At 40.5% G+C, this 21,617-nt stretch overlaps 5 protein-coding genes and 1 long non-coding RNA gene across 15 annotated transcripts in view; 2 read left to right on the plus strand and 4 right to left on the minus strand.

Moving 5' to 3' along the window:
* The window catches only part of LOC144069175 (uncharacterized), a 34,231-nt gene extending 32,228 nt beyond the window's left edge, over positions 1-2,003 (minus strand). For 2 of the 4 annotated variants that reach the window (XM_077594345.1, XM_077594346.1), the window contains exons 1-2: positions 1,767-1,996; positions 722-848 (exon numbers count right to left, since the gene is read on the minus strand). The gene's annotated coding sequence lies outside the window, so the exon portion shown is untranslated. Of the gene's footprint in view, positions 1-721; positions 849-1,766 lie in introns of all 4 variants that reach the window. The other 2 variants (XM_077594349.1, XM_077594348.1) reach the window with 2 other exon arrangements.
* A 1,350-nt stretch (positions 2,004-3,353) lies between these two features.
* Positions 3,354-7,891, plus strand: LOC144069082 (putative RNA-binding protein 46). 4 transcript variants are annotated; one of them, XM_077594167.1, is made up of 10 exons: positions 3,354-3,498; positions 4,949-5,131; positions 5,398-5,578; positions 5,668-5,824; positions 5,888-6,008; positions 6,487-6,578; positions 6,738-6,921; positions 6,987-7,189; positions 7,492-7,594; positions 7,666-7,891. In XM_077594167.1, exons 1-10 carry the CDS (start codon positions 3,480-3,482, stop codon positions 7,719-7,721), a joined length of 1,299 nt encoding a protein of 432 aa, XP_077450293.1. In that variant the 5' UTR covers positions 3,354-3,479; the 3' UTR covers positions 7,722-7,891. The 4 variants fall into 4 exon arrangements, with proteins under 4 accessions (XP_077450293.1, XP_077450296.1, XP_077450295.1 ...); XM_077594170.1 differs by having other exon boundaries at positions 6,738-6,810; XM_077594169.1 differs by having other exon boundaries at positions 6,750-6,921.
* Positions 7,892-8,678: 787 nt separating this feature from the next.
* krr1 (KRR1 small subunit processome component homolog) lies at positions 8,679-12,785 on the plus strand. Its single transcript, XM_077594380.1, has 10 exons — positions 8,679-8,816; positions 9,474-9,649; positions 9,709-9,843; positions 9,928-10,053; positions 10,136-10,219; positions 11,132-11,188; positions 11,413-11,583; positions 12,185-12,262; positions 12,321-12,414; positions 12,485-12,785. The coding sequence occupies exons 1-10, from the start codon at positions 8,741-8,743 to the stop codon at positions 12,637-12,639; spliced, it is 1,152 nt and encodes a 383-aa protein (XP_077450506.1). The 5' UTR covers positions 8,679-8,740; the 3' UTR covers positions 12,640-12,785.
* Positions 12,786-12,804: 19 nt separating this feature from the next.
* Positions 12,805-13,135, minus strand: LOC144069201 (cerebral dopamine neurotrophic factor-like). Its single transcript, XM_077594381.1, is given in 2 exon segments — positions 12,805-12,977; positions 13,045-13,135. Coding segments are annotated over 2 exon segments (264 nt in total).
* A 2,816-nt stretch (positions 13,136-15,951) lies between these two features.
* Positions 15,952-19,080, minus strand: LOC144069176 (uncharacterized). 4 transcript variants are annotated; one of them, XR_013298400.1, is made up of 7 exons: positions 17,593-19,080; positions 17,325-17,402; positions 16,738-16,821; positions 16,557-16,640; positions 16,400-16,465; positions 16,236-16,317; positions 15,952-16,053 (listed from the first exon to the last, which is right to left on the minus strand). It is a non-coding gene; the product is annotated as an uncharacterized LOC144069176 (long non-coding RNA). The 4 variants fall into 4 exon arrangements; XR_013298399.1 differs by having other exon boundaries at positions 15,952-16,056; XR_013298398.1 differs by having other exon boundaries at positions 15,952-16,075.
* Positions 19,081-19,138: 58 nt separating this feature from the next.
* LOC144068859 (uncharacterized) lies at positions 19,139-21,536 on the minus strand. The gene is made up of 2 exons (XM_077593745.1): positions 20,878-21,536; positions 19,139-20,351 (listed from the first exon to the last, which is right to left on the minus strand). Exons 1-2 carry the CDS (start codon positions 20,909-20,911, stop codon positions 19,159-19,161), a joined length of 1,227 nt encoding a protein of 408 aa, XP_077449871.1. The 5' UTR covers positions 20,912-21,536; the 3' UTR covers positions 19,139-19,158.
* Between the last annotated feature and the right edge of the window lie 81 nt (positions 21,537-21,617).

Raw genomic sequence — 21,617 nt, forward strand, 5'->3', positions numbered from 1 at the left:
ACGAGTCGTACGGTGTTTGTAAGGTTTTTGGGGGGTTTGTAAGGGGAATCAATAATCATTTATAAGGGCAGTTATCGGCAGAGGTTGACAGGTATGTAAAACAAACGTATTGAGAGTGACAAAACGCGGCCGCCATTAGATGTACGCTTAATCCAACTATGGAAAGAGTCTTAAATATAATAAAAAGATGTCATTTATGGGACAAAAGATGTAAATTCATTCATTCCGTGCAGTTTGAGTGAGAAAACGTTTTTTTTTTTTTTTTAATCGGTTTGTGTGTGGAGGTTGAAACGACGTAGGTGGAGCCAAATAATTTAATGGACAAAAAAAATCAAATATACTGTAAATACTAAGTTAAGATTTTAATATTGCTGCGTAAACGCTTTTGAATTTAGTATTGGTCCATATATAAAGCGCACAGAATTATAAGGCGCCCTCCCTGTCTATTTTGGAGAAAATTGAAGACTTTTATGTGCGCCTTATAGTCGTGAAAATACGGTACCTCTTTATCCTCAAGACGTCAAATTACAACTCTGATTTTGTCAAGTACATCGAATGACGCAATATACTTTTTGGTGAGATTATAGCTTTGTTATTTCATAAATTGACCCTATTTATTGAACGCGCTAGCTAGGGCTTTTATCTTTTATGTTGATGGACTCTGAGTTAAGATTGATAGTGCATTTGTTGGCTGAAAAATCAGAATATTCCAAAGACTCACCTGAGGGTACGAGTTCCAAAATGTAGACGTATTGCAAGCATGTGTTCCTTTTCCTGGGCTTTGCCATTATTTTCTTTGGCCATATTTGTCGACGGCTCCTGTTTTCGACATCACTTGTGTCGTTCGCCTGAAAGAGAGGTAGGAATTAGTGTCCATTGCGAGCGAGTATTTGGTGCTACAAAGACTAAAAATTGAAAATAATGACAGGGTAAATTACAAATGAAATTTCAAGACAAACTTCTTTCAAATGAGGATGAAAAATACCAAGAACAGGACTTTTTTTTTTCAATCAAAACAGAAATAAAACACTATTGCGAAATGTATTAACCTGTTGTGATTATTCTGCATTAAAGATACTCTTAATTTATGGTACATTGTTTGGAAAAGAAACTTATTACACGGTGAGGGTGAAGGGACTAAACAAATTCCAATTAAGGTAGATTAGTGCGTTGTTTCGATGCATGAACAAAACTTTTTTTCCTTTCTATTTTTGTTGGAGGAAAAACAAAACTTGTCAGTAAACTATCAAGTTTAAAACTAGAGTTTGAAATAATAGGTGGCATAATCATGGATTTTAAATCTAAACGGGAAATCTATATCAGTGCTGTTATTTACTAAGCTCTAAATAAATTAGACATATTTGTGATGCTGTTCTTAAGGGACCTTGTAATAATAGTACATAGTATAAATTGTGTATACAGACCCGTACACTCGTGAGCACTGTGGGGGAAGCGCGCCCCCCAGTGGTGCTTCATTGGACCTGGGAAAACCAGTGAGTCAAATATTCAGAAACGGACAAACTGACCCAAAATGGGCATATGATTTGAATTTAAATTCGATTCTTAAATACGCAGTGTAGTACGTGGAGAATGTGCGTGACACGGACGGATTTGGGTAATGAATGTGTTTTGTGTTGCAATGTTTTGACTCCACCCAAAGATGCCATCTCGTTATCTAGCTAATTACGGTTTTGCCCAAAGCTCCCTAAAGAAAAGGACTGCCGCTGAGCATCAAAGAAGAGGAAAGAGTCAGGAATGTGACGTACTTTTGCCTTGTTGAAAACAAAACGGGATGCTTTTGGAGCGGTCCAGCGACGAAGCGAGGCCGAGTAGCTTTGGGGATGGAGCGGTCACTCGGAGTCAGAATTAGAAAATTAAAGCTGTCTTTCTCTTTTTCATCCCCGAGACAGCGAAAAAATGGCACTTTTTTGGTCAATATTTTCAATAATTGATGAAACCCTCACCCAAAAGCGACGGAAACTTTTTCGCTCTTTCGCACATGGGAATTAAACGTCACTTCCTCTCGAGCGACATGTGGTGACGTCCAAAAGCACACAAACAAAAACAAAAAAACATCAAAACCATACATTTGACAATTTGAACAATTATGTTCGTGCTTATGCAAATATTAGTTTTAAATTTTAAAGTTCAGTTTTATCTAAATTGCCAAGTGAGCCATTTCCTCACAGCAGATTCGACATTTTTGCTTCGCATACCTGTCAACCTGGGCCAATTCCTCCCCGTATTAATGATTGGAATTCCCCGTAATAAGCAATAGAAAACCGTACAAATGCAACGCGGAACATATTTACTCACATAGGGTGCACGTAAAAGTGTTATGGTCGCGCCGCGTTGTCGTGACGCGACCGTGAATGTTTTCGGACCCGAGCGCTATGACTCATAGCTGCTTAAACAACGAAACAGGAAATGATTTAATCATTTCCTGTTTCGTGTGAAAGGGGAATGCGTGTGCGCATATTATGCTTAAAGCATGACAATATTAGCAGTTGACACAGACGTTTTCGTCTGCTACCAGTGACCGAGACGATCCGGATTAGAGCCGAAATGCGTAAAACGAGATCCGTTTAAAAAAAAATCCCGTACAAAAGTTGTTATACGGCGTACACAATTTGAAATGATCAAAAAACGTATAAAATACGGGAAAAACGTATAAGTTGACAGGTATGCACATACAATACATACTGAAAATGTATGGAGTTGCTGCTGTTTTCAGTCTGTCTCAGTGATGCGGCTTGTCTTCTACTCTGATGGAAAGAGTGCACCCCTTAGCGGATAATCAATTAATTGCAGCGAATTAAAAATATTAATTCCATGTCTTTTATGCATTTTTTCCACTTTCAAATTATCCTGCGGGCCTGATCGAACCTCCTTGGGGGCCGGTTCCGGCCCGCGGGCCGTACGTTTGACATACCTGCTCTAAATTGCCCCTAGCTATGATTGGTTTGCTGGTCGTTTGTCTCATTGTGCCCTGCGATTGGCTGGCCACCACTTCAGTTCAGTTAGCTGGCTGGGATAGGCTCCAGCACCCCTTAACCCTCGTCACGATAGGTGGTAAGGAAAATGAATAATAAAGATAAATATGTACCTCCATAGTTATTTCGTGGTTAAATTAAAGGATTTCAACTAGGCTTCTATGATTGACTAGTAATCCATTCCTAGTACATATTATTTGTTAAAAAAAAAGTCCAATATATATATATATTTTTTTTAATGTATTATTAATGATTTCATTTCTTCCTCAGAAGTGTTTTTTTGTTGTTGTTGTTGTTTTAGATTTCGAAATTATACTAAACGGATGCTGGTTCGAGGCTTGTTCTAATTCGGCCACATTTTGTCAGTCAAATGAATCATTTGATTAGTCAACAGCGCTGAGGGTCTTCTTAGTTCATGAAAATTAAACGGCTTCCTTGCTAGAGTTGAAATTAATTTCAGATTGTAAAAGAAATAAGTGCGATCTAATGGCGGAACAGACCAGTGGTAAGTGTTTTCGTGAGTCTTCATAAATATAGTTTAAAAACCAAAAACACTTTGCTAACCGCTAGCACGTTAGCACGTTAGCATAATCGGAGTCAACTGTAAGACCCGTTCTGTAATCATAATGATGTGGTAAAGTTTTTTTTCACAATACATAAGTCTAAATGAAAGTTTATACCTGTATTTGAACTTTTATATTCGCTATTGTTTGAGTCGTATACCGACCGAGAGATTCTAGGTGTGTTCCAAATCCACTTTTACTAAAACCTAAAACCGGTTTAATGAAGTTCGGTGGCAACATTTTTATGGACGGAATATGGAATAAAAACCATTTATTATGTGTTATAAGTGACTATAAATCTAATAAAGTTCTACTCGCCAACCTCTGTAATGATACAGTTACAGTAACGTGTTGAATGTTATGAAATGGGGTTAAAATATCAATTTAGCTCTCACATAGAAAAAAATATTACAGTGTGCTGTACCGAATTGAAAGTTTTTAATCCAATCCGTCCAGTTGAACAAGTAAATTGAATTTAACCCTAAATATGTACAGTGGTACCTCGAGATACGAGCTTAATTGGTTCCGGGACTGAGCTCGTATGTCGATTTACTCACCACTCAAATGAACGTTTGCCATAGAAATGAACTAAAAACAAATTAATTTGTTCCAATCCTGCGAAAAAACACCCAAAACAGCATATTGGATTGGAAAAACATTTTTATTTGTTCTAATTAGCCATCTATTAACAAAGTAAAAAAATAACGAGTGGTTTAATAGTACTAAAATGTGTTTAATAGTACTAAAATTAGACGGATTTCGCAGAGGGGAGAGAGAGAGACTGAGAGAGACTTTTTGTATGGCAACGCGCTCGTAATATAACATAAACAAATTTAAATGAACTTGGATTACGATGCAGACACACTCAAAAATAAATTTAATCTAACCTTACACTAAACTTAATTCTAATTTTGTTTTATATTTTGGTACCTTTTTTTCTTTCGGGTTGGCTCTATTTGCCCCGCCTCCACACTGACTTTCAGATGCAACCTATCGACGGTTGTTTACTTTTGTATTCCCTTCAAAATATTCCCAAAAATGATGCACACAAATGTCCTCACAATTGGATAACGCACGACCACTTGTCAACGAGAAGTAGTATATATGCCATTCGCACTAACAGGAAAAAAAAACACTGAAAAAATGCAACGCTCCGCCCAGTGCTTGTAGAGACATTACAAAGAGGGAGTTGCGACCAGAAAGACAGTGCCCATGATGTTCTTATGAGCAGCCTCTCACGTCCGCTGTATGCTCATATATCAAAATTTATCTCGTATCTCAAGATAAATATCTGCCCGAAATTCTACTCGTATGTCAAGTTGCTCGTATGTCGGGGCACTCGTATGTCGAGGTACCACTGTATTTGTATATTGCAAAAATGTGTTTTTCCAGGGAGCCACGAAGACCTGACAGGACAGATGGCTTCATCTTCAGGGGTGCACCATCCAGTGGTGCTTACAGAAGAGTATAAAAAGTCAATTTCCAAACACCTGGCATTAGTGGCGCTCATGGAGAAGACGGGACATCAACTTCTGCAGGCGAATGGACAGAGGAAGTATGGCGGACCGCCACCTGGTGAGTGTGTAATTGACTAATCATGTGCTTTTGATTCATACGGTACCTCAGAAATACCACTTGTGATGATTTTCTTAAGATTTTCCCTTCAAAGTAACACATTTGTACTCCCTATTAAAACCATGAATATGGAGGTGAAAATTGGGAATCAGAGGGGGGCGGCTTATTACGCAAGAAATTGTAAAAGTCACACATTTCAAGGCAACTTTCAGGGTGCGGCTTATATGCGCGAGTAAGTTACTCCTGACTAAATTCTTAATTTGCAGAATGGGAAGGTCCGGCACCTGGGATTGAGTGTGAGGTGTTTGTGGGACACATTCCCAGAGACATGTTTGAAGATGAGCTGGTCCCCCTCTTCAACACAGCTGGAACCATCTACGAGTTCAGGCTGATGATGGAGTTTAGTGGAGAGAACCGAGGCTTTGCCTTTGTCATGTACACCAAAAAGTAAGCTGAAACTTGAAACAAGCTGCATTTCTATTTTTCTGTGGAGGAGCAACTTTTGGAGGTCATTCATAATGCCCACTGTGATATAGGGAGGAGGCCCTCCAAGCTGTTCGGATGCTTCACCATCGCAAAGTTCGTCCAGGGAAGTCTCTTGCCGTGTGCCCTTCTCGGAATAATTGCCGCCTCTTTCTTGGGAACATTCCCACCCACAAGAGTAAGGAGGAGATCTTGGAGGAGGTCAAGAAGGTACACACAAGGGTTTATTTGAATAAACGCAGCACTGTTCCCTCATCTCATGTTCTCTGACAGGTGACAGAGGGCCTGCAGGATGTCATGGTGCCTCCAGGCGTCATTGACAAACACCGAGGTTTTGCCTTTCTTCTGTATCCGACACATAAGGAGGCTGCATTTGCTCGCAAGGAATTGATGGGTAATGGGCTCATCACCAGTTGCAATTACAATTCCTTGAATATTTGAAAACGCTAATTCATCTTTGTTCTAAAAAAAATACATTTGGAGCTACAACTAAGTGTTCGTAAATTCCAATATGGTTTTTAATTTGAAGTACTACTTTTTTAGTGACGGTAATTCTTGAATATCGTTTTGTGACGACGACTTCTTGAATTGAATGCTTTGATTGTCATTCTACAAGTATAGTGAGATTTAAAGCTTTCACCACATAGTGCACAAATAACAACCATACCTGTCAACCTCTGCCGATAACTGCCCTTATAAATGATTATGATTCCCCTTACAACCCCCCCAAAAACCTTACAAACACCGTACGACTCGTACGGTGTTTGTAAGGTTTTTTGGGGGTTTGTAAGGGGAATCATAATCATTTATAAGGGCAGTTATCGGCAGAGGTTGACAGGTATGAGTTTCTAACTGTTGTCTTTGCACCACAGGAAGGAGGCTGTGGGGCAAAACCGTGTGGGTGAACTGGGCCAAGTCCAACGACAGAAAAAAGGCTCAAATTCCACAAGCCAACGTTGGCCAAGTAAGTCAAATCTTGTTGGAATAGAAAGATTTATTCAGAAAAAATGAAGAACGTGTGTCAATTCCATGATTATCAAAGTCCATAGGGTGTTGTCAACGTGAGAAACTTTGTGCTAAAAAGAAGCGGATGCTGCAAAATTCTTTTATCGTGAATGTCGAGTGGGCTTTTCAGGCACTTCACAACCCGTCACCAAGCTCAACAGCGGAGACGGAGATGGAGCCCGTCGGAGCAGGTGCGGTGGGGGGCAACTATGGCACTACCATTGGCGGGCACATCGTAGAAGGTCTGGATTCCACCGATCCACCTTCTTCCCACTCGAGTTTTCAGTCTATTTCAGGCACAGGTGAACAATCCGACAAACTATCTCTTCAGTACTTTTGCTTTCAGCGTAGTTCTATTTCTGTACAGCATACGGCAACCAGCTTGTGACCCCGCTCCTTCCGGGCATGATTTCGTCCTACACCACCGGCCTGCCGCAACTCCAGTGTGGTCAGATCACCTCTGCTGTCAGCCTGCTGGAGTTGTACTGTGGTCTGCACAACTTACCACCCCCACAATACAACCTCTTCTCCTTGCTGGATCAGGGCGGGAAGCCGTGGCTGGTCTACGAGGTAACCACTTTAAATAAATTCATTCGTTCATCCTCCGAGCCCCTGGAATCCTGGGTTCAAATCCAGGTCGGTCCACCTGTGTGGAGTTTGCATGTTCTCCCCCGGCCTGCGTGGGTTTCCACCGGGTACTCCGGTTTCCTCCCACGTTCCAAAAACATGCACGGTAGGCTGATCAGACACTCTAAATTGCCCCTCGCTATGAGTAAGTCAAGGTATTACTGTATTCCGTTTTTTTTAATTTTATGTAGTGATAACTGTAATTGACCTTTGTGTGTCTCTGTCTGTTTTTTGTTTGCGAGCAGGTGGTGATGGCGCTAACACACAGCAGCTTTTTGCCTCGCCACTTATGTGCACGGCTGGATGATGCCAAACAGATGGCTGCACTCAACGCATTGTGGATGCTCGGTAAACGCCTCGGCACACGCCTATCTATCAGTGCGGTCACTCCAATTTGTGTTTGTGCTTCCCCACCCCAGACCCATCCTTTGCGCGTGATTGGCCCGACATCACGTCTCTACCGCCCCAGTCCTGAGATGATCTGTTTTTACTGGCCACTTTTATTCAGTAGCTGTTTTTGTGGACTGTTCAAGTCCAGATGGGATGTGGTTCAATGGTAAATATGTCCTACAGTTCATGTTGTCTAGGTTCATATGTTTCATCTCCGAGTATTTTATTGAATAAAAGTCAAATCTGTCAAAATCATGTTTGCATATAGCATCATATATATAGATACATTCATCCCTTGAATATCGCGGATAATGTAGACCAGACATGGCCGCGTTCATGGAAAAACCGCAGAGCAGGATCACCCCTATTATTACTATTATTAACATGTACTTTTAAACTTCGCCGATCTTTTGGTCGCCCGGAAGGTAAGTGATTATTACCATTTAGATCGTTGCTCAAATTCCCTAAATACAAATTGTGAATTACTATTTAGTCTTACTTAATGCCCTAGTAAATATTAGGCTAAAGAAAAGCTCCAAATTTCCCGGACTTTTATTGTTTTTTGTTGGAGAACTTCTTAAGACCCTGACTGAACTGATGTCGCTTCTTAAAGGGACAGCGCATGTACATACAAACTCAGTGGCGGGCCGTCAGGGCCTTCAAGGCCTTCTCTGCTGGCCAAAGAAATATCTGAATCATATTATATTTTGTCCATCAATACGTACTTATCATTCCAAATGGTCTGTTAGCTTCCTTTCATAGCTTTTCCCCCTGGTTGCACTGCTTCCAGATGTGTGTTTTCATATTGAAGCATTTAACCAATCACATTTGAAATGTGAAACAAACAAAATAACAGTTTGAATACTATTCAAACTGTTATTTTGTTTGTTTTTTCCTTTTTAAAATGTGATCCATAAAGGCCAAAATGTACCCGTCTGATACCTACTACTCATTAAATGACCAATTTTTATGCAACATAACTGTCCATTCTTCATAGTGCAGAGTACACTGCTGTTATGTTTCCTGTAGGTAGCGCGACTGTGCCACACCAGGCAAATAAACACCGAAGAAGAAAACTGTTACGTCACTTCCACCTCTACCAAAATGGCCTCGGCAAAAGAACCGTACGGCATGAGGGAAACGCAAACAAGTATAAAGTCTAAAAACGAGACGAGCCCAGGTGATTTAAACCAATCTGCTGTATTCTGTTGAGTTACGCTCACGATAAAACGTGTTTGAAGCAGTACTGTTTTATAGCGTGGAAGCCTCGCAAAAAAATAGCACCAAAGCTAATATTACCAACGTGCTACCTTGTTTACATACTCGAGTCCTCGTGTCTCGGTGCCATTAGCGCCGTCAGACGTCAAATTCATTTTGAATTGAAAAGGGTTTTGTAGCCAATAGTCGTTCTTGGACCAAATGTATTGGACGTATGTCACCGTCAATAGCCATATTAATGACCTATCGTTCCTCATAACCAAGTAGTGTCTCGCGTCGTCATGTCTCGGTGCCATTGGCATAGACGTCAAATCCATTTTGAATTGAAAGGTTTTGGCAGCCAAATGTTTTTGGTGGACCCAAATTATTGGACGTCTGCATACCTGTCAACCTCTGCCGATAACTGCCCTTATAAATGATTATGATTCCCCTTACAAACCCCCAAAAAACTTTACAAACACCATACGAGTCGTACGGTGTTTGTAAGGTTTTTGGGGGGTTTGTAAGGGGAATCATAATCATTTATAAGGGCAGTTATCGGCAGAGGTTGACAGGTATGCGTCTGTCACTGTCCAACCGTGGTTCTTCATAACCAAGTAGTGTTTGCTTTATCAAACAGTGGATCAAGCTGAACTTCTCACTGTCCCCGATGGCTGGAAAGAGCAACCTTTCACGAAAGAAGACAACCCTCGCGGTATGCTGGAAGAAAGCAGCTTTGCCACCCTTTTCCCAAAATACAGAGAAAACTACTTGAAAGATTGCTGGCCGCTGGTGGAGAAAGCGTTGGGGGAATTAGTGAGTACGTCGTCTTGGCACATTTCGTTTTGAATTCATCTCAATGTGTTCTGCTTCAGTATGTTAAAGGCACCCTGGACCTCATTGAAGGAAGCATGACCGTTTCCACTACGAGAAAAACCTTTGACCCCTTCGCCATTATTAGAGCCAGAGATCTCATCAAGCTGCTCGCCCGCAGCGTTCCATTTGAACAGGTGATTTTTTTTTCTTCCTTGTATTTATTTTCTAGTCACAGAAGTGCTTTTTTTTTTTTTTAATATATTTTTTGGGCTCACCAGGCCGTACGGATATTACAAGACGACATCGCGTGCGATATCATCAAAGTGGGAACCCTGGTGAGGAACAGAGACCGATTTGTCAAGCGAAGACAACGACTCCTCGGACCCAAAGGTTCCACTTTGAAAGTGAGTCCTTGACATCATTTCATTTAATGTAGACACTTTTTGTTTTGGTGTCATTTTTTCATAAAACGGGTTTCTTTTCTAGGCTTTAGAACTGTTGACCAATTGTTATGTGATGGTTCAAGGCAACACCGTGTCTGCTTTAGGGTCACATAGTGGTCTTAAGGAGGTAAGAATTTTGATGAGCTACCTAGTACAGACGCTCCCCTACTTACGAACATTGGAGTTACGAACAACGGTACATACGAACATGTCTGCGCATATGGCATTTGTCGAAAAATGTTCGGAAAGAGATGCTGTAAGTTAGATTTCGTATTGCGCGCCTTTTTCCGAGTAGTGCTTCTTTCCGCCGCTAATACCGATGCTTGGCGCTGTGAGAGGGAGGAGGGGGCTCAGCAACGTGTCGAGGAGGAGGAGGAGGAGGAAATGCCTGTCCCCATGAAGAAATTTGAGGCGAAACTCTTGGCCGAGGGGCAAGACCCAAATATTGAACGTTGCACAAAGGTTGCAAATCAATTGAATGATGCCATACAGTGCTACCGTATCATTTATGATGAAAAAAAAAGAAAAGTGTGCAATGGTCGTTAGATGGCTTCTTTGGGCCAGTTTCTAGTGAATCCTCTAAGGAAGATACTACTCATCAACCCTCATCTTCTTCTCCTCGACCCTCAACTTCTTCCTACATTGAAGTTACGGAGGAGGAAGTCACTTTTGAAGCCCATTCCAGCGATGACGAAGACCCTCTCATGATATAAAATCCTCCTCTTCCTCCTCCTCCTCCTCCTCCTCCATCATCTCCTTAAGCATCGAGTACATCTTCCGAAAGTAAGTTAAACTTCATTTTATTTATCTTATGACGTACATGTACATACTGTGTTAGTTATACAAGCCTTAAACATACTTATATAAACCTTCAATATACTTCTATAGGCCTTAAACATAAATTATAATACAAAATATAGCACTGAGCAACTTACGAACAAATTCACCTTCCAAACATTCGCTCGGAACGTAACTCGTTCGTAAGTAGGGGACCGTCTGTAATCATAAGCGACCAAATTCATTTCCTTTTTTTTTTTAGGTGCGCAAAGTTGTCATGGACACAATGAAAAACATCCACCCCATCTACAACATAAAGGTACGAGGCTGAAAAGCGGTCTGATTGGTTGACCAATTTCCTTCCGTGCCTAATGAAGACAATTTTCATCCTTGTTCTGACCCGCCTGACTGAAATAACATTCCTCTCGGTTGCACGGCCATGGTTGGCCCGACCCGGAGCTGAAGGCCCTAGTCTAGAAAACAGTGTTCCTGTCCATTTTTTTTTTGAACATTGCTTAAAATGTTTTCCTCTTTATGCCCCAGACGCTGATGATTAAACGGGAACTGTCCAAAGACCCTGAGCTTCGCGTGCAAAACTGGGAACGCTTCCTGCCCAAGTTCCGACACAAAAACCTGGCCAAGCGCAAAGAGCCCAAGAAAAAGAGCGTGAAGAAAGAGTACACTCCATTCCCGCCGCCACAGCCGGAAAGCCAGGTCAGCCCGTCTGTAAATTGGATTGTTTAGATCAGATGTGTTGCACTTGATAGCGCATTCATACTCTGCTTAGAGCAGGAGTGTCAGACTCGGTCGGGTTGGTTCGCGGGCCACTTTAACGTCAACTTGATTTCACGTGGGCCGGACCATTTTAAATATAATATTTAGATTTTTTTTATGAATGGATTAAAAGCCCTGAATATTCAGCTTTTTTATAGATCTAAAACAATGTTTATTTTAGCTTTTTTTTAAATATATTTTTATATTTTACAAAATGATTTTTGAACTAAAAACACGGAAAAAATGGATTAAAAAATTGCAATTATTAATTTAAAAGGGGGAAAATCAGGAAATTGAATATACATCTATACTCTTCATTTGAATTTGATCCTAAAACAGAAAGTCGGCACTCATCATTTACTTTCCCGGGCCACACAAAATGATGCGGCGGGCCAGATTTGGCCCCCGGGCCCCCACTTTGACACTTGTGGCTTAGAAGGTTAACTTTGCGGGCTAAAAATAAACTATTCGGGCCCACCTGAGTTTTAGTTTGACACCCCCGCTTTAAATGTTGTTGTCATTTGCATTGTTCTGTTTAAAGGTGGACAAGGAACTGGCCTCGGGTGAATTCTTCCTGCGAGAAAGCGTGAAAAAGAGGAAGAAGATGGAAGAGATAAAGGCAAGTGCACTTTGGATTCTGCGATCGTGAGGTGACAAACGGAAAACTTTTTTTCTAGGTGAAGCAAGCGGAGGCGCTGACCAAGAAACGGGAGCAGAGGAATAAAGCTTTTATTCCCCCTAAAGAGAAGCCCCTACCGACAAAAACTAAAGGTATTGTCGCTTTCGAAAAACAGTACGTCCTAATATACGAGCGCCCACCAATGACTGACTACCTTTTCAGCTCCGTCTGAAAGCAAGCTGGACATTGACGCCATTAAAGAGAAAGTGAAAAAGGCGAAAACCAAGAAGCTTGGAGCTCCACCGGTGAACCCAACGCCAGCCCCCGACACCTCTACAGACAAGAAGAAGAAGAAGAAAACAAAGAGCAAAAGCTAAGACAGATGTGGAAAACGTGGTTTTCATTTGACCATTGTTGGACTTTGAGCCCTAAAATGGTACAGGTTCTCCATACCGTTCACATCCCAGATCCTTGGCTCTCCATTGTCAACCGCTTTTATTAAACGAATAAAGTTTTGAGTTCAGCCCCGGTGTTGCGGTGCCTCACAATTTGCTTTTGTGAATGTGGCGTGGCGCCATCTCCAGGATGAGACTAACAAACTTGTGTTTCTCCAAGCACCCTCGGGACTCTTCTCCCCGCAACGTTCAAATGTTCCTAAGCTCCAGCACTCGCATCTTTTTCAAGCCTTCTCCGCTCAAGTCCCCGAGCTCGGCTTCTGGAAAAAACAGGCTTTTGTAAAAGCGCAACGCCCCCCGAAAGGTGAACACGTGAGCGTACGTTACCGTGTTTGAGCTGGCATATCTGCCTGTCCCTGCCGTTCAGGCGATGGCATATCTTCTCTGCAGGAACGTGGGAGGCGAGAGGCTGACACATGGATGTTGCGTGTGCGGTCGATTGGTCGCCCCGACCGCGACAACGGGCGACCAAAAGACCGGCGACCAAAAGACCGGCGACCAAAAGACCGACGACCAAAAGACCGGGGAGAAAACAAGGTAAAACAACAGTCTATGCATGAATAAAAGCCAACAATGGCCATGAGCAGTTTTTTCTTTAAAAAAACCTGACATAGTATAGTAAGGCTTTTTTTTCCTAAAAAACGACATAGTATAGTAAGGCTTTTTTTCCCCTAAAAAACGACATAGTGTATATAGTAAGGCTTTTTTTCTTTAAAAAACGACATGGTATAGTAAGGCTTTTTTTCCCTAAAAAAACGACATAGTGTATATAGTAAGGCTTTTTTTCTTTAAAAAACGACATGGTATAGTAAGGCTTTTTTTCCCTAAAAAAACGACATAGTGTATATAGTAAGGCTTTTTTTCTTTAAAAAACGACATAGTATAGTAAGGCTTTTTTTCCCCTAAAAAACGACATAGTGTATATAGTAAGGCTTTTTTTCTTTAAAAAACGACATGGTATAGTAAGGCTTTTTTTCTTAAAAAACGACATAGTATAGTAAGGCTTTTTTTCCTAAAAAACGACATAGTATAGTAAGGCTTTTTTCCTAAAAAAACGACATAGTATAGTAAGGCTTTTTTTCCCTAAAAAACGACATAGTGTATATAGTAAGGCTTTTTTTCTTTAAAAAACGACATGGTATAGTAAGGCTTTTTTTCTTAAAAAACGACATAGTATAGTAAGGCTTTTTTTCCTAAAAAACGACATAGTATAGTGAGGCTTTTTTTCCTAAAAAACGACATAGTATAGTAAGGCTTTTTTTCTTAAAAAACGACATAGTATAGTAAGGCTTTTTTTAATTAAAATACGACATAGTATAGTAAGGCTTTTTTTCCCTAAAAAACGACATAGTGTATATAGTAAGGCTTTTTTTCTTTTAAAAAAAACAGACATAGTATAGTAAGGCTTTTTTCCTTAAAAAAACGACATAGTATAGTAAGGCTTTTTTTCCTAAAAAAACGACACAGTATAGTAAGGCTTTTTTTTTCTTAAAAAAACGACATAGTATAGTAAGGCTTTTTTTTATTAAAATACGACATAGTATAGTAAGGCTTTTTTTTTCCTAAAAAAACGACATAGTGTATATAGTAAGGCTTTTTTTCTTTAAAAAAAAAACGACATAGTATAGTAAGGCTTGTTTCCTTAAAAAACGACATAGTATAGTAAGGCTTTTTTTCCTAAAAAACGACATAGTATATAGTAAGGCTTTTTAATTTGTAAAAAATGACCATGTATAGTAAGGCTTTTTTCTTTAAAAAATGACCATGTATAGTAAGGCTTTTTATTTTTTAAAAATGACCATGCAAAGTAAGGCTTTTTATATATATAAAAAAAAAACGAACACACTCTTTTACAGCATCAAGACTACAAAAATGGCGACTATAGTACGTCATCTTCCAAACATGGTCATTGAGTCGGGAGGACAAATCACCTTCTATGGGCGTGGTTACGCCCATTGGTGACGCAGGTGCGTAAATTATGCACATGCGCAGCATCGCGCCCTTTGACGCAGCCATTTGCATGCCGTCGGTCGAACGACTAGCACCCAAACGAGGTAAGCCCTAGACTAGAGCAATTTACTGGCCTATGTGCATTTTTAACACCCTACCGGGAGCTTTTTTTAGGAATCAATTGAGCCAAAACGCCAACAAATCTGTTAGTTTATTGCCAGGTCGAACACACCGTCGACATTTGAAGTATGGGCTCCTTGGCATGTCAAGCTAGCTTAGCATTAGCCTCACGACATTTGACTTCAAAAGTATTTTGTCCGTATTCTCTCCATTATTGAGTCGTGGGGGAAGACTTTTCATTTGATCAAACAAAGCCGAGATATCAACGGTCAGTTTGCCAGGTGAAGGTGTGTTGAATGTAATGATAGTTTTCACTGCGATTGCTAAACGCCCTTTCCCAATTTGCAATTCTGTTTTAAAACAAAAATTATTTATACAAAAATTGTCAAGCCGACTTTCGCCTAGCTTTTAACATCAGTCTGTATATTGAATCGCTTTGTCTGGAAAGGCGAAATTAGCACCGAGCATTCACTAACGTATTTTCATTCTTTATCTTGATCATTTACTTGAATTGTTTGCACTTCCCAAATAGCTTGGTTCAATCAAGATGCAGCTATTCCCGTGTGTCCAGAACCATGCACACCCTTGAGGGGAGAGGAGACTGGGCCAAGGTATCAAGGTAATACTAATTACAAAAAAAACACCTAAACCTATCTGTTGAATATCCAGTCTATTTATATGATAACTTTTGCTCTATTTTTTTGCATGCACCAGGTCCATGGTGATGTCCAGACCCTGGAGGACCAGGTGATCTTCCCAGGTTGCCCACTTGAAGATGATGCATCATCTCTGAACTCTGCTCTGAGGTTAATATATTGTAGAGTATCCAAGTCAAAACATTCCAATCTCACATTATTTTATTGACTAAAGTTGCAATTTACTAACCCCCCTCTTATTTTATAGGTTAAGTCCCGATCCCTAAGGTGAGGAGGATTTCTCTTTTTTTTTCAATCAGAAATTTTAATAAAAGAGATTTGAGTGTCATTTGTCTTTGTTAAAACACTTGGTGAAAAAAGACCCCAGACCCTCAATGGTCTTTTTTCTTTTTTTTTTTTTCAATTCTAAATGTTGCTTAAGTGTGCAAATGTATTTCTTTGAATAAAAAATATAAAATGTCATGTTGCTTGTATTCCTTTGCTAGTTCTATGAAGAAAAATACATGAGTATATTTCAAGGGTTTTATTTTTCCACAAAATGGGGTAATTGAGAAGTTCACGTAGGTCCTCCAGCATTTAAAGATGAGGTGGTGTTTCCATTGATTAATCTCTTCTTGGCAATGGATGGAATTCTGGGGAGGAAAAAAGAGGGTCAAAACACAATAGACTAAGTCCAACATTAAAAAAAAATAGACTGGGGGCCAGTTAGGTCAAAAGATTTGACCAAAAAACAAGTCAGGTTTTACCAACATCAGAAGGTCCAATCTTTATTTTCAGAAATGTAAAACATACTGGATAGGGACCCTCAAGATGTTGGTGTCAAAGGCTGTGCCACGCTCCAAAGTCACCTTTCTTTAGCGTTGATTTGGTGGACCTTGAAGAGAAGCAAAATAGAGTATTTTTAGCACACATGACATGAAAATAATAAATCAAATAACCTGAAAAACAGGTCTTACGTCATACACAACTTCTTTGGTCTTGTAGATTTGGACAGCTTCCACCATCACCGTGGCTTTAAACCTCTGCAAAACACCACAACATGATTATGTCAAGGTACTATATATTGAAACATTTCAATTGTTGGCTGGCTAGAAAACAACGTTTTAAAATAACCTGAAACACAGGTCCTACGTCATACACGACTTCTTTGGTCTTGTAGATTTGGACAGCTTCCACCGTCTTCGTGGCTTTAAACCTCTGCAAAACACCACAGCATGATTATGTCAAGGTACTATATATTGAAACATTTCAATTGTTGGCTGGCTAGAAAACATCGTTTTAAAATAATAATACCCTGAAACACAGGTCCTACGTCATACACGACTTCTTTGGTCTTGTAGATTTGGACAGCTGCCACCATCTTCGTGGCTTTAAACCTCTGCAAAACACCACAGCATGATTATGTCATTGTTTATTTAACCATTTTGATGCACAAATGACTCCCATTCTATCAAAAAAATAAAATGTCTCACAAAGCTCTTAGGCGGAGGAAAAATGGTTGTTTTAACGAGTCAAAAATGAGCCCTGCGCAACGGTTGAATGAATGTCTCGCTTAGGTTTTGTCAAAACCACAATTAAAAATCAAAAGGTCCAAGCCCTGAAGTCTTTCTTTAAGAAAGGGAAGGGCAAAGGTATATACGTATTCTAGAAGTGTACTGTTTATTCCTTACACCTCCACTTGATGGCACTAGTGTGAGTGTGAGTTACCCACACAGGATCTTGCTATTAAAAATCAACGCCAACCCAGTTAAAGTGTCTTCATTCAAAATTAGAGTGTATCATGATGCTAAACAAGCTAATTTAGGAAAGCCGTGAACACTGGTCGCTGATATCTAAACATTACACGGGTGGAGGAATTAGAAGCTATTAAAAAAGACTCACTTTGCCGACAAACTGCTCCTTTTTGGCCGTTATGGCCACATTCTTGATGTTTCCCAGCAGTCTGTCCTCGTTGAGGGACTGAAACACACAATGGAAGGGTTTCTTTTTAAACATTATGAACAATAGGTGACGCGATGTAGCCAACTTGCTAACAAACATTTGTGTTAGCATCCACGTCGGGGCTACATCACGCCAATGAAGCACGTTCCCGTCAAAAAGCACTCTTAAATGAGAACAGGGGCTACGAAATCCCCAAAAGACAAAGTACCGAACGCGCTGCATTGTCCTGGAAGAAGTTTGTCGGGTCTTTCTTCGGGAAATCGTCAATTCTGAGCAGCTCAGCAGTCCAACGCGCCTAGCCTCCGGCTCATCCGCCATTTTGAAAAATGGCGGCGGTCTTTTGAACTCTGACGTCAGCCACGCCTCGGCCACGCCTATTACACATAGACACAAAAAAAGAGATCGTTTTCATCATAGAGTGCATTAGTCAGGGGGCTGGGGCTGCAAATACTTTTAGGTTGGGCATTAATACTTCAAAACAAATACATTGTTTTCATAATAACGTGCTGTAAATACTTTCTGGTTGGGCTTTAATACTTTAAGATACAATATTGCACATTATGAACATTGTGGTGACATGCACTTCAGTGTTTGTTTTTGACTTCTAAGGTTACATACTTGGATATGCTTTTTCAATTGGAATTCATTTGGCTAAAAATGGAAAACGGAATGGATCAGGGACTCTCCAGGACCGGACTTGGCCACCCATGGAGAGTAAGGCTAATGTCAGGTTCAAACATATTCTCATTTCCACTTCAGTTTACTCTGAAATCTTCAGTCTGTCAAAAAAAAAAGTTGTATTTTTCACAGTGGCTTGACACTTTTCAGCAGTTGTCTGGACTATGACTCGGTTTTCATAAAAACACAAAAAAAGTATAGTAAGGCTTTTTTCCCCTTAAAAACAGACCATGTATAGGCGATTTTTTTTCTGTAAAAAAAGACAATGTATAGTTAGTTTTCTTTTTAATTAAAAAAAAAACACCATGTATACTAAGGAATTTTTTTTCTTAAAAAAAGATCACATATAGTAAGGCTTTTTTCTTAAAAATGACCATGTATAGTAAGGCGTTTTTTTCTTTTAAAAAAAAGACAATGTATAGTAAGGCTTTTAAAAAAAAACACCATGTATACAAAGGCATTTTTTTTCTTTAAAAAAAGATCCAATTAGTAAGGGTGTTTTCTTAAAAATGACCATGTATAGTAAGGCGATTTTTTCTTAAAAAAAAAAAAAAAGACAATGTATAGTAATTTTTTTTTAAAAAACACCATGTAAACTAAGGCAAAAAAAGATCACGTATATTAAGGTTTTTTTTCTTAAAAATGACCATGTATAGTAAGGTGTTTTCTCTTTAAAAAAAGACAATGTATAGTAAGGCTTTTTTTCTTTTAAAAAGAACATGTATAGTAAGGCATTTTTTCTTTAAAAAAGACAATGTATACTAAGGCATTTTTTCTTAAAGTAGACCATGTACAGTAAGGTTTTTTTTATATAAACCATGTATAGTAAGGCTTTTTTTCTTTAAAAAAAAAACATGTATAGTAAAGCTTTTTCTAAAAAAAAACCCACCAAAGTAAGCCTTTTTTTAAATCAAATGATCAATTCAGAAGCTTGATACCGATTATTTGATTCACGTGTGTTGGTGGAGGGAGATAGTATGGAAAACAGAGCGGAGCAGAGTTGGCCACCGCTGCTGTTTGTGTATTTTAGGGCATTAAACCTCAGTATTATTTAGTCGTTTGTTGTTTGTTCAACCTTTAGCCAGAAGGTTACACATTAACTAGCATGTACTCTCATGTGTATTTTTAAATTTCCCTTCTGAGTGAACTTTTGACCGCAAACCAAACAGGGAAAGGGTTTCTCGCCCGTGTGGGTTCGCGTGTGCACTTTTAAGCTTTCCTTCTGAGTGAACGCTTGCTCGCAACGGGAACAGGAGAAAGGTTTGAGGCCGGCGTGGATTCGCGCGTGGATTTTTAAGCTTCCGTTCCGAGTGAATGTTTGGCCGCAGTCTGAGCAGGCGAAGGGCTTCTCTCCGGTGTGCCGTCTTTTGTGCGTTTTCAAGCTGGCCTTTTTGGTGAACTTTTGGCCGCAGACTGAGCAGTTGAAGGGTTTCTCGCCCGTGTGGCTCCTCCGGTGCATTTTTAAGTTGGCCCTTTGAGTGAATCTTTGTCCGCAAACCGGGCAGGAAAACGGCTTCTCGCCCGTGTGGACGCTGGCGTGACTCTCCAAGGTTTGCTTCTTGGAAAAGGCTAGGCCGCAGAGCGAGCAGCGGAAAGGTTTTTCTCCCGTGTGGCTTCTGGCGTGTTGCGTCAACTGGCCCTTCTGGGTGAACCTTTGACCGCAAAAGGAGCAGACGAAGGGTCTCTCCCCGGTGTGGGTTCGCGTGTGGACGCTCAAATCGGATTTGGCCGGGAATCCTTTACCGCAAAAGGAGCAGGGGAAGAGGCTTTCCGCGGCGTGGCTTCTCGCGTGCGTGTTTAGTTTCCCCTTGGCGGAAAAGCTTTGGCCGCAAACTAGGCAGGAGAAAGGCTTCTCGCCAGTGTGGCTTCTGATGTGGATTTTTAAATCGCCCTTCTGGGTGAATTTCTTGGCGCAAAGTGTACAGGCAAAGGGTTTTTCCCCCGTGTGGGTTCTCATGTGCCTTTTCAGAGTGGACTTTTGACCATAGGTTTTTCCACACTGAGAGCATTGGCAGCATTTGTCGGCGTTACGCTTGGGACCGGAGTCCGAGTCTTCCTCGCAGTCTGAGAGTGGAGGAATGAGATTGTCCGCTTGGGAATCACTCGTGACATTTTGCTCTTCTTTAACATGTGCCAGCTTCTCCTTCTTGTTAACGGCAACTTGATCTTCTCTCTTTTGCCGGCGAGGAGACTCTGGTTTCTTCTCGTTGTTTACAGGGCGCTCCGCTTCTTCTTTAATGCCAGGAATCCCTACTTGCAGCCACTCAGGACCAAGATATTTTCTGATATCTGAAAAGCACAAGAAGACAAAACAGTTGGGAAGTGAGTAGACTAATTGTTGAATTGGTAAGTCCATTTGGGGTATTCGCTGTTCTATTTTACATCTCACAACGTGGCGGCCTGGCAGGTTGAGTGGTTAGCGCGTCCGCCTCACGGCACACAGGCATGCAAACTCCACGCAGGTGGACTGACCCGGATTTGAACCCAGGACCCTAGAGTTGTGAGCCCGTCGTGCTAACCACTCAAGCCGCCGGGCAAGGTACTATGTATTGAAACATTTCAATTGTTGGCTGGCTAGAAAACATCGTTTTAAAACGTGGTTTTTATCTGGGGTGAAAATCTTCTAATTTAGCATACACTTTAATACACTAAAACACAATCACGTATTGCTAAACACTTAAATATACATTTTAACCTCACTTTCTTCATATGTTTGTGTGCACGTAATGGTTCAACTTTAAATCTCATTGTACTTGTATAATGACGATAAATGCATTCAATTTAATACCAATAAATAAATCTAAAGTGAAACAACCTTCCAGTCTGTGAAGAACAACTTTCGCTTGCATTATTCTGCAACAGTCGAGGGTTGATGACGTTGAGTCCCACAGAGGTCCTCCTGGATTTTTGCCGTTTCCGGTTTCGATGTCGTGGACATTCGCACACCTGCTTTGCGCTTACTTGACGATGTGTTGATAACGACGAGCTAGGCTATGCTAGGCTAAAATATGCCGCTATGTTTCAACGAGTAAAATAATGACAGAATTAAATTGAATACCATAAAGTAGCTATTGCTCGAAACGTTTTCGGTTTAGTTAAGAGACTGAAATTGAGGAAAAATAAGACGAGCGCGAGTATATAGGTACCAAGCCATCCGTGTACAATCACATCTTGTCGGGGGTCCTCGCGTCACTCTTCGTATGGTGTCGTAAATGTGCCTGTTCAAAACTGCAACGTGCTCGCGCCTGATTAAAAAAGCAAAAATGCCCCTTTTCTTGTGTTAATCATTTTTTTTGAAACGTTTTGGATTAGTGATATGAAAAAAATCGGCCATATTGTCTGACATGTATATTTTAAATCATTTTGCTGACATTGCAGAAATGATGTGGGGAAAAAAAATCAATCTAGTCGCCATTAGATTCAATCAATGCAATGGGCTGATCGTTGAACTGATCACTCTAATCGTTCCCGTCTAGGCGAGATGGCGTCCTCCGCCAACGTCCGGTGACGACACTGGCGGGTGTTGCGTTCGCTTACCGCTGGCGATACGATGTC

Source organism: Stigmatopora argus, chromosome 23, assembly GCF_051989625.1.
Source record: "Stigmatopora argus isolate UIUO_Sarg chromosome 23, RoL_Sarg_1.0, whole genome shotgun sequence".
NCBI classification, from domain to species: Eukaryota; Metazoa; Chordata; class Actinopteri; order Syngnathiformes; family Syngnathidae; genus Stigmatopora; species Stigmatopora argus.